At 39.0% G+C, this 11,847-nt stretch overlaps 1 protein-coding gene across 2 annotated transcripts in view; it reads right to left on the bottom strand.

Annotated features, from left to right (window-relative positions):
• Positions 1 to 11,847, bottom strand: part of dlgap3 (discs, large (Drosophila) homolog-associated protein 3) — a 170,074-nt gene that overhangs the window by 17,371 nt on the left and 140,856 nt on the right. For both annotated transcript variants that reach the window (XM_016248099.1, XM_016248100.1), the window contains one exon: positions 8,040 to 9,154. In XM_016248099.1, the coding sequence (XP_016103585.1) occupies positions 8,040 to 9,083 (1,044 nt within the window). In that variant the 5' untranslated portion in view covers positions 9,084 to 9,154. The remainder of the gene's footprint in view (positions 1 to 8,039; positions 9,155 to 11,847) is intronic.

Below are 11,847 nucleotides of genomic sequence, written 5' to 3'. Positions count from 1 at the left end.
TTTTGTTAAATGTGAGCCAAAATCATCACAATTAAAAGAACCAAAGACTTAAACTACTTCAGTCTGTGCGCATTGAATTTATTTAATACACGAGTTTCACAATTTGAGTTGAATTACTGAAATAAATGAACTTTTCCATGACATTCTAATTTATTGAGATGCACCTGTACATATTCTCTGGGTTAAATATTTGTTAATCATTCAGTTTTCACTATGAGGATGCAGGAATATTGAATTAAATAAAACATCTAAAAATGATTAGCACATGTAAAGTGATAGTTCACCCAACAATAAAAAATTATGTCATCATTTAGGCCTCATTTACACTGCAGGTCTTGATGCCCAATTCTGATTTGTTGCCTATATCCGATTTTTTTGGCTGTCCGTTTACACGTTCTTTCAATTGTGACCCATATCGGATTCACGTGTTTACACTTACCATACCATCTGAAACATCGCACAAGCGTTGTTGTCATTTACCGCGTCAACATGTGCTTCCTCCTGAGAATAATGTAACCTGTGCTGACAAAACGAGTCACAATGAGCAATAAAAAAAAAAGACATTCTCCATTAAAAGACCTTCACAGTGATTTATGATTTGTTGGAATCGGACAAAAAATTACTGAGCTACACCCGTTTGAAATCGCTAGAGTGAATTCATCCGTCTTTTCTTATTATTAATTACTATATTAATAATCACAATACAGCTATTTTTATACACATAGGCTATGACTGAGGCCTGAAACCGATCTCGAAATATCCGAATACATGCGTTTTTTTTCCTGTTTACACTGTCATAGAACAGAATTGCAGAATTATTTTCATTTTAAAGTGAACTATCCCTTTAAGATTGTAGGTATGGAGTTATCAGGGGCATTTTGTCCAAAGAGGCAGTGCATACACCAACATGTAGACAAATATATAAAACAATGGAAGGTTGTGCCTCAACAGACAGCTTTATACTTCTTTTCTCACCCCTTTCTTTCACTGACATAAGATGATACTTCCACCACCAAATGACCAAGGAGAGATGCGCTTGTGCTCACACACACACAAGATAAGGAACGCATTATCTATCAGTTGACCACTCAGTGGGGTACTTAAAGGTCATCTCTTTCAAAGGATGATGCGACTTGATCTCTCTATCCATCTCTGTTTCTCTTGGCTCCACCCCCTCCTATCTTCCTTCTAATACACACATGCACTTAGTTACACAAAAACACACCAATACACAAACATAATTTTGAATCAGGAATTCAATTGGCCTCTTCTGGAGAAGCTGATCATCGATATTTCTAATCCTTGGTTTGAGTGTCTCCATTGTTCTCTTCATTTTTCCTCAGACTCCCATTTTGTTCTTTTAATGCAGCAGAAAAAATATTTGTTCCTGCAAAGACGTACGTGTAATGTCACTGCATTAATGTCATACCGTTTTTCTTGCATAACTCTGACATAATTGGCCATTTTGAATGAATAGATCACTAAAAATGACATAATGTGCATGGAATGAGTAAAGTGCAGGTGAGCAAATAATGACAGAATTTTAATTTAAAGGGACAGTTCACCCAACAATTACAATTTTGTATTCATTCACTTACCCATGATGTTGTTCTTAAATTGTATGATTTTCTTTCTTCTGTGGAACATAAAAGAAGATATTTTGAAGAATGTCTTTTTTTTTGTCGTCCATATAATTCCCCATCCCCCTGCCCACAAAAACACACTTTCCTTCCTTGCAACCTGTGCTATTGTTCTCATCCTCTTATTTTCTTACATTCGTTCTCATTATATTGACACATTTTACTTCCTCCTGCTCCTCTGCTAATTGCGACACAGATCGTCTGACTTGTAACAGAGGATTCATCTGGTTCATCCCCATGTCTTCAGATCAGATCACATCAAAAAACTGCTCTCCTGCGATGAGCCCCCAACTGAGCTGCAGCCCACAACTGGGTTTCTTTCTCTCCAGAGGCTCAGGGTAGCTGAGTCAGCTGCTCAGCCTTCAGCTATCACTGTAAGACCTCACACAATTTCCTCTGGACCAGTTGGTCTTCATGATGGAACCCAGAATGAGCACTGATGGGGTTTATATGCAGGCTTTGGGGGTTATCTCGATGTCAGAATCTACTTTGAAACTGTAGCTTCCAAAACTGCAAGCTACTCAGGATATAAAGCATTCAAACTACAGTCAAGCTACTTTTTAAAGTTTAAAAGTTTAAAAATGTTGTTAAAAGTAGTCCGCTAATCTACAAACTACTAACACAAAGGTCCTGTTTACACCTGGTATTAAAAGGTTACTCCAACCCAAAATTAAAATTTTGGCATTAATCACATGTCATTCCAAACCTGTAAAAGCTTTGTTCATCCTCGGAACACAATTTAAGATATTTTGGATGAAAACCGGGAGGCTTGTGACTGTCCCATTGACTGCCAAGTAATTAACACTGTCACGGCCCAGAAAAGTATGAAAGGCATCGTCAAAATAGTCCATCTGCCATCTGTGGTTCAATCTGAATTTAATGAAGTGACGAGAACACTTTTTGTGTGCAAAGAAAACAACTTTATTCAACTTTTTCTTCTCCTCTGTGACACTTCCTGCAAGCGCGTTCATGATTTAATGAGCAGCGCCTTCCGGGTTATCTGTCTGTATGCTGGCCTCTACATTAGCAGGTCACGGCGCATACATACAGACGAAACATGCCTCAGATCACGCACGACAGTGAGTGGTCACAAGTGGTCAGCGGAGATACACTTGACACTACTAGATACCGTGTATACCTGTGGCCAGTTATAGTTCACCCAAAAATTACAATTCTGTCATTAATTACTCACCCTCATGTCATTCTAAACCTGTAAGACCTTTGTTCATCTTTGGAGCACAAATCAAGATATTTTTGATGAAATCTGATCAGTAAGCTACCACGTTCAAGGCCCAGAAAGGTAGTAAGGACATCGTTAAAATAGTCCATGTGACATCAGGGGTTCAACCGTAATTTTATGAAGCTACGAGAATACTTTTTGTGTGCAAAGTGAACAAAAATAACAACGTTATTCAACAATTTCGTCTCTTCCTTGTCAGTCTTCGATGCTCATTCACGAGAGTATCATGACTCAGGAGCCGGCGTTCTCAGTAATCAGTCTAAATCTACATTTTTTTTAACCAAATTAAATAAGTTACGACCAGTCTTAAATTAAAACAAGGTGGCAATCTCTATTCTGATCATAATAATTCACAAAATTTGCACTGAATATACTAAATACTACATGATAACATTATAGAAAAAAAATCTAAAATACATAATTAAAATGCTGAAAACAGTTTTGCTACAAAAAAGTGCAGGGACAATCAGATTAATCGTGAATCCTTAAAACGAATTATCTAAAATGATTTGGAATTCTCAACATATAGAGAAAGTGTTTTTTTAAGAAAGCATGTTTGATTATCAGCTTGTATTGTTCAACATAATATGAACAGCAACAGCAATATAGTAACTGTCATGCTACACACTGCAACTCATTAGAAAAATTTGCTTGCTACCAGAAAAGCTGTGATGTTTAAAAAAAAAAACTGAGGTGCTGTCATGCAACTGAATAATGTAGTTTAGTTAGACATGTTGCTACTTATAGTTATTTACTCTCCAACACTGCTGGCTATGACAGTGTACAGTATCTAGCTACACAGTAACCATTTACAGATGTATATCATACTGCGTGGGAGTGTATGAATGTTGACTGGTTGTCTCTCTGTGACAAATTAGCTAAACAATAGTGGTGACTGACCAGATGTCTTTCTATCAGGGTGAAGCTGATGTTCTGTGTAATTGGAGCTTGCAAGAGCTAATATTACAGGAAGTTAAATTAGTGTCAGGGCAAGACCTCTATGCAGGTTCCTGTCGCCCTGGGCAACAATAGAAGATAATGCAAGAGACAGCACAGTTGTTATGTCCATCACAAAGCATTGACTTTTCTCTCTCTCCCACTGAAGAGCCCGGGGAGAGAGCAGCCATGAGATGTGGTACACCTGATGCTTATTGTGCTTCCTCACAGCTGCTATTCAGTCTATACTGTTCTGAAACGGGGTTTCTTTTCATTGTGCACCAGGTGTTTGAAGTCCAGGCATGATGCGACATAGCATGAATGCAACAAAAATGATAACCAGAAGGCCACAAGCTATTTGACATACCACTTCCCCTGCACAGCCTGATATTTTCTTTCAATACTACTATAAGAAAAGAAGTGTCATGCAGGCAACTGGGGGAAAAATATCTAAAACGCTGCAGAAATCACCCACTTACATCTAAATTTAGTAAAGTCTAGTCACACCTTCCACAGAATGTTTGCTTTAGACAAAAAAACTAAACATCTGTGGAACACAAAAGGAGTAATTAGAAAAATGTCAAAGCCGTTCTTTTTTATTCTTTATATACAGTGGTGGCCAAAATTATTAGAACACTAGTATTTTCACCAGCTAAAAATGGTTTTAAGTCAGTTATTTCTATCGTATGCTGTAGTGTGTCAGTAGGAAATATCAGTTTACATTTCCAAACATCAATTTAGCCATTAATTGTGATAATCCAGTGAGATTTTTGTTTGCGCAACAATCTCTGACAACAGCCAGTGCTCCACACAGAGATCTGATCTCATCATCATCCAGTCTGTCTGAGATTACATGAAGAAACAGAACAAACTGAGACAGACTAAATCCAGAAGAACTGTGGCAATGTCTCCAAGATGCTTCAAGAGACGTACCTGCAAAGTTACCTAAGAAACTATGTGCACCTAGGGAGAAAACTGCTATGCAAAGGATGGTCACACCAAATGTTGATTTAATTTAGTTAATAATTTCTATCGTATGCTGTAGTGTGTCAGTAGGAAATATCAGTTTACATTTCCAAACATCAATTTAGCCATTAATTGTGATAATCCAGTGAGATTTTTGTTTGCGCAACAATCTCTGACAACAGCCAGTGCTCCACACAGAGATCTGATCTCATCATCATCCAGTCTGTCTGAGATTACATGAAGAAACAGAACAAACTGAGACAAACTAAATCCAGAAGAAATGTGGGAACGTCTCCAAGAAGCTTCAAGAGACCTCCCTGAAGAACTATGCGCTAATGCACCTAGGGCAAAAGCTGCTTTAAACCCAAATGGTGGTCACACCAAATGTTGATTTAATTTAGTTAATATAAGTTAATTGATAAATAAAAATCTATTACTGACATTATTTTTGACAGCATCCTCATTTTTAAAACTTTTAACAGTACTGTAGCTTTGCAGGAAGGTCTCTTGAAGCATCTTGGAGACATTGCTCTTAGAGCTCCATCATGTTACCTTAGAAACATAACCATATGCTGACACTCGATGGGAGGTGTGATAGAGTGCATAGGAGAACAATTATCCTCATTTAACCTGATGTCATGTCAGATATAGTTTCCTCCCCCGTTTGTGTGTCGTTTAAACATTTGATATGTCATCTATGTTGTATTCTGAATAAAATATTGACATTTGAAACTTCCACATCATTGCATTCTGTTTTTATTCACAATTTGTACAGTGTCCCAACTTTTTTGGAATCGGGTTTGTAAGTATTTGTGGTAGCAGGTCTAGATGTGTTCGCAGTGGGTGAGTCTAACAGCCTAACAGTATATGTGTGAGAAGAAAGAGAAAGACAGAAAGGAAAACAATAACTGAGTCCAATTACACTATGTGCTCCTCATTCATCAAGGAACCAGAAGGACACACAGTACACCTTAGGACAGGACTTACAGATGTCAGTGTGTGTCATTGTTCATGTGTTTTCTGAAGTTGTGATTTTAACAGCATATATTGCTGGAGACTTATTTGAAATAATTTCAAAACTAAACATCCTTTTTCAAAAAGTACTGTGGTACTCATTCATTCATAGGTTTAACAAAAAGTCAAAATCTTATCAATATCTATATTATTATATCAAACGATCTATAATAACAAAGCAATAGTGAACATGTAATAAAAACAGTTACTTACACTTGGGTTGCAACATTAATATCGTATCCGATATAGCCGACACAGCATCGTCTTTTTAATTTCAATCTTTATGAAAATCCTGTTTCGAACTGTGCTTTGTTTGTAAACGAATCTGTGGTAAAATGAAGTGAACAAAGGACCAAGTTCTTACTGACGCGGTCTGGAACATCATTAAAAATAAAGTTCATCCACTCTTTCCTAATGCTGGGATCAGAAGGAACGCGATGCAAAGACTGTTTTCCACAACTTTGCATTGTACAGTGTCCTGTTGTCTTCAGAGCCATCTTTGTCGTTTGGTTTCTGCGTAGAACTGCATTTGCCTCTCTCGTTATTTACACTACATGCATGAATCTGTGGGCGGGGCTAAACAGGCAGTACTGTAGAAGCAGGTGTTGATCTTCTGTGGAGGCGGTGTTTAGCCACACTATTACATCATAAAGTGGCACATTCCACAACATGTTGTTTTGGAAGATTGGCTTCAATATAAGCTGTTTTTAGACTAACGAGAAAGTTTTGAGTTCTGAATACTTACAGGATGTTTTTATAGTAAAATTACCTCTTATATGTCAAAAGATCAAGGGAATTTTGATTTCTCAGTTCATGACCCCTTTAAAGGGGTCCTATTATGCTCTTTTACAAAGTCTCGATTTTGTTTTGGGGGTGTACTAGAACAGGCTCTCATACTAGGTTGTTCGAAAAACACATTATTTTTCACATATTTTACATTATTACAACACCTCTCTCCCCAGTCTGGCATGAACGGCTCGAATAGTTCCTGTATAAAATGAAGGCCCACCTTCTGAAATACGAAATGTGCTGTGATTGGTTAGCTGGGCCAGTGTGTGTTGTGATTGGCAGCACTCTACACCTGGTCGGAAAATGTCATGTCCCTTACCATAGCTTCCTGCGAGCTTCAGTGTAAATATTGCGTCAAAATCAAATCATTGAGACCACTCTAAGTTTATCTGCCTTGGGAAAGCTAGCGTGTCTCTGACATAGTGATAACACTCATTGCCTTCTCTAGTGCAGCTCAACCAGGTCTCGTCTCATTCGTTGATATTTGTGATTTCACAAATCCCGGAAAATATAAGGAATCATTCGTTGTAGTTTTTGAAAAGTGATTTCTGTTAAATAAAATATCTGCTTTTGAAGTGGACTTTGAGCTTTGTAACTTTGCAGATCGTTTTTATGCTCAAAGAGCAACTTTACAGACTAACTAAAGTTGAAAAAGTGAAAAAGCATAATAGGACCCCTTTAAACCATATAGCAGTGATTCTCAAAGTGTGGGGCATTTTTTTATAGGTTTAACGGGGGCGCGACCAAAAAAGTTTGAGAACCACTGCCAGGCAGTCACACATGACACTAATAATGCTGAATTATGATGCTAAGAAGCATCCTGTATTCTTGTATACTTGATATCACAAAGCAGGATGTCAGAGTTGTGTGTGCAATTGAGCAGATGAGTAGGAGAAATGGAGCACACAGCTTGCTGGTGATATCAATAGCAGCGTTTGTGAGTGTTCACAGTGTGTTTTGTGAAGGCCAAGGGTTAATGTGTTGTTTTCCTGTATCCTCCAATGATGTTTTTCACCCTTTCACACTGAGCTGACAGAGGCTGGAAATAGCATCAGCCTCAATTCTTCACAGCTAGCAGCTGATAACAAACATAATCATCAAGTTATTTTTTTTCTTTCACTCAGAAATTGTCATTTAGTGCTGATCCCCATCTCTGCAGACAGATTAATTCTTTTGACAATGAAATGAATCTGCAAGTCAATAAGGACAGCAGACTGATTGTATTTGAGAACAGAGACACCACATAAATATTGAAATCTCAGTGGGAGCCAATTTGGGGTCACTGCACTGACTTGAAAATGGGCTCACATGTTGTAAAAGTTTGTCTCACTTACATACTGGGGGTTGTATGCCATTCAGAATTAATTGACAATGCCTTTTTAGACGGATGGATGGATGGATGGATAGATAGACAGATAGATAGATAGATAGATAGATAGATAGATAGAACTTGCCTGCAGATAGTGGAGTGATCGTTCCTTCATTTTGGGATCTAGAGGAACCAATGCCTTCTCATATCCACCTCCACCTCCTCCTTCACGGGAAGATGGATAGACCTCTCTAGCCTGACTGACTGTCATGGCCGACCACGTGCTCCTTTTCAGAGAGTGTCCGCTTTCTCCTGCCTTGGCTATGTTGGTGCAAGCCAGGCACTCTCCTGGAGGTGGTCCCTTAGATTTCCTCAAGGTAAGCTCCTGGATGGCAGCATCCAGGGTCTCGTGTCCGGTGGGATATCCACGTCCCCCTCTACCTGCACCCACCAGAAAGCTGCTGTCACTGTCCAGGTTGTCATCGGAACTCCACCATCCAGCTGTTTTGCTCCGGTGGCGGGAGCTTCGAGACTCGTGACGGGAGTCTCCACTCTTGCTTCGTTCTCGGCTTTTGTTCCGACGGGCTGAACGAGACTGGTGCGTTCCTGAATAATGATGTCCACCGCTTTCCTCGCCACCACTACGGTGTCCTCTATCTCTGTCCCGGTACTCTCCCCCACGGGTGCCATTAAACTCTCGTTTAGAGGGTGCCTCCAGTGAATGTGACTTGGCGAAGAGACGCTGGACAGAGTTCACCAGATGCCTTATGCGACTCGGACTCTCACTGCGTTGTTCCCCACTGGCTGTGCGTTGGTACTGCAGGGTGTGGAAGCCATCTGGATGGAAGGGCAACTGTTTCTCGAACTGATCCAGAAGGTTTGGTGGGATACGGTGCATCTTTGCCCCATGACCATGCCCATGCCCTGCAGAGGATAAACACTCTTCACAGGTGGAGTCATAGGCCTGTGGCTGACTGGGGTGTGACCGAGGGAAAGTGCCTCCACCAGATGGGACCATGGCCAATGGTTCAGGGGGCCCACCAGGCGGGTAGTAGGGGTGGTCATTGTGCCCCTGGTAGTGGTCAGGGTGGTGCATATAGTCCCGTGCAGTGTCGCAGTCCTCAGGCATGCGGTAGCAAGGCCCAGAGGAGTGTTGTGACAAACTGCGACTCACCTGGTAGCCCTTCATGGCCGGGGCATGGTGGGCCGTCCGGGCCGAGAGGGGGCGCTGTGGGCGCGACAGGGCTGCGCCGGAGTCAACTATGGAGAGAGGGACAGAAAGGAAATGAGACGGTTAAGCACATGTTTGTGTACAGTACAATAAATATCAGCATTATTCTCAAAACACAGTAAACTAACATGATCCTTGACTTTTCAGATATAAAAAGGATGAAGTAAAGAAAGGCACTGTTATTTATTTGATACAAGCTTTTATGGAAGACAACTGAACTAAATGAAAAACGTCAAAGTCGTATCAACACTAATAAATGGTTAATTTTTCAGCAAATTATATAATTTTTCTTTTCAGGGATGTGCTGTTCTGTATTCTAATAACAACCACAACCAGCCAGCTGACAATGCAGAACAAGCACACTCCAATCCATCTGGCGTAGCAGCGCTGCCATTGACCCTGAACACACAAGAGTGAGGGTGAGCAAATGCTGTGCAAAAATGACTTGCTATTTTTATTTGATTCACTCTAGGTTCTTTGTTGGAGAGAATCATTGTGTCACTATCTCTCAAAATCTGTTCAATTGGCAGAGCAGGGCCGCTTCTCTAATTCAACCTTTAATCTAGTTCATATTCATAACTGATAAATCTGCTTATTGTTTCACAGCACAGTCTGTGCCCATTTTATGATCTCAATGATAAAATGGGCAAAAAGCCTGAAAGGAAACAGCGAAACGGAAAAAGGCTTGTGTTTGTCAGGTGGTTGCCGTTCATATGGGCCTGGTCTTTGAAGCAGGTGGCGTTTCCAAATGCGAGCTATTGCTGACAGATGTTGAGGTGATCATTAGATGGAGATTAGCCTGTTACTTTTAATGAGCTAAATTTGCACAGCTAGCTTGATCCTTTGTGTCATGATCTCTGAGCTCAAAAAAGCAGAGCAGTGCTTACACTTCTTGTTAAATATCGAATACTGTACACCGGTGTGAGGGGTCATTATTTTTCCTGAGTAAGTCGCTTAAAATTTGTGCTTTATGGAAATTAATGAACTTTGTGATTTCTATCCCATCCAAAATAAACATATCTTTGGTTTTCTCACATACCTTTTGCAAAAGTTACAGAGAAAATCATCTGCTGATTTTTGGTCAACGTATAAGGTCCTTTGAGAAATGTCTGTGATTGTGATATTGTATTTTCACACAGTTTAGACTCATTTATTTTGGGCTTCATTGAACACTAAAGCTTGTTTTCATTAAATATCATAACTAAAATGCTTGTTGTGATGTCTGAAGCACCTTCTTTATCTAAAAGAGACAAGTTAAACTTGAAAAGATTTTTGTTAACTGAAATTAAAACAAAAACTAACATAACTGGGAAAAAAACCAAAACTAAAATAACAGGGCATTAAGGGCAACATTTTAATTCTGGTTTTGCTTTCTGATGCATTGTGCATATCATATACAACTTTAAACCTTTACAACCCACCTGCATTAAAAATAAAAATGCCAATATTGACAATCATCTTGTGCTGATTTTTTTTTCAATTAAACATTAAGTAATACCAGATGCTGCAATAACTTTTAATTTGAAATAGAAACTAATGAATCTCTGAGAACATTTTGTAAGCTAATGAATAATGTTTTTTTTTAACTAATGAGTGATAAACTAATTAGAAATAAATTAGACATAGAAACTCAATTTAAATTTTTTTTATATTATAAGCCTTGATTTATTTATTTATTTATTTTTGACAAGTGGATTGTTTAAGTACTGCTGGCTTCCCATCCAACATATCAAGAAAATTATAAAATAATATTAATAATGATAAAAATAAATAAGGAAAGTTAAATGATGTAAAATGTTATGAATCTATCACATGTTGTTGATAGTCTTGTTGATTTCTAAAGTGCATGTATGTGTGTGTGTACTTGTATTCCCTTTGTTATGGTGACTAAATGTCCCCACAAGGAGAGTAAATTTTCACCTTGTGTTTTGACCTTTTTCAGTCCCTTATGAGGAAACAAGCTTATAAATCATAGAGAATGCTTTTTTTTGAAAATCTAAAAATGCAGAAAGTTTTGCAAAGAGCATAGAAAATACAGTTTGTACAGTAGAAAAAACATTATGTAATGTTCCCATAAAACATGGAAACCTGTGTGTGTGTGTGTGTGTGTGAAAAACTGAAAGAACAAACGTTCACAATGTACATCAAATTGCATGGTGCTGTCACATCTCTCAGCATGAATAACATAGAGTCTGGTGTTTCCCGTAATTTAGTAGAGTCTTCTGACAATCAATGTCACTCAACACCACTTCAGGTGCCAGCTGACCCCTGTTTGCCTCCCGTGGCATCATCACACCATCTCCTCCCTGAACCCGAGATGAAAATAGAGATGAAAACAAAAGAGGGCATGAAACTCATCCCATCATTTCCATTCTCCTTCTCCTCACCAGCTCAGAGTCTCTCAAGACAATCTCTCTCTCTCCATTTCTCCATCGTTCTGACCTACTTCTTTCACTCTGGTTTATGTGACTGCTGCCTGTCTGTCTGTTTCATCGCCAGCTGCTTGAAAGCCAGTATAAGTATAACTTTTTATTTGTATGTGTCTCTCTATCCCTGTCTCACTCTTTAGACTCACAGCCTTATGTTACCGCCTTTCCAATATACAACAAGCAAAGGCCAGCCAAATGGAGCAATAAAAAAACCCTCCATTCACATATAAACACAAACTAACACACTAATACCAACACTTTTTTCTTAAAAATACAAGATACAAGAGCCTTTC

Source organism: Sinocyclocheilus grahami, unplaced genomic scaffold, assembly GCF_001515645.1.
Source record: "Sinocyclocheilus grahami isolate Dianchi unplaced genomic scaffold, SAMN03320097.WGS_v1.1 scaffold865.1, whole genome shotgun sequence".
NCBI classification, from domain to species: domain Eukaryota; kingdom Metazoa; phylum Chordata; class Actinopteri; order Cypriniformes; family Cyprinidae; genus Sinocyclocheilus; species Sinocyclocheilus grahami.
This window is presented reverse-complemented; position numbering and strand designations above follow the sequence as displayed.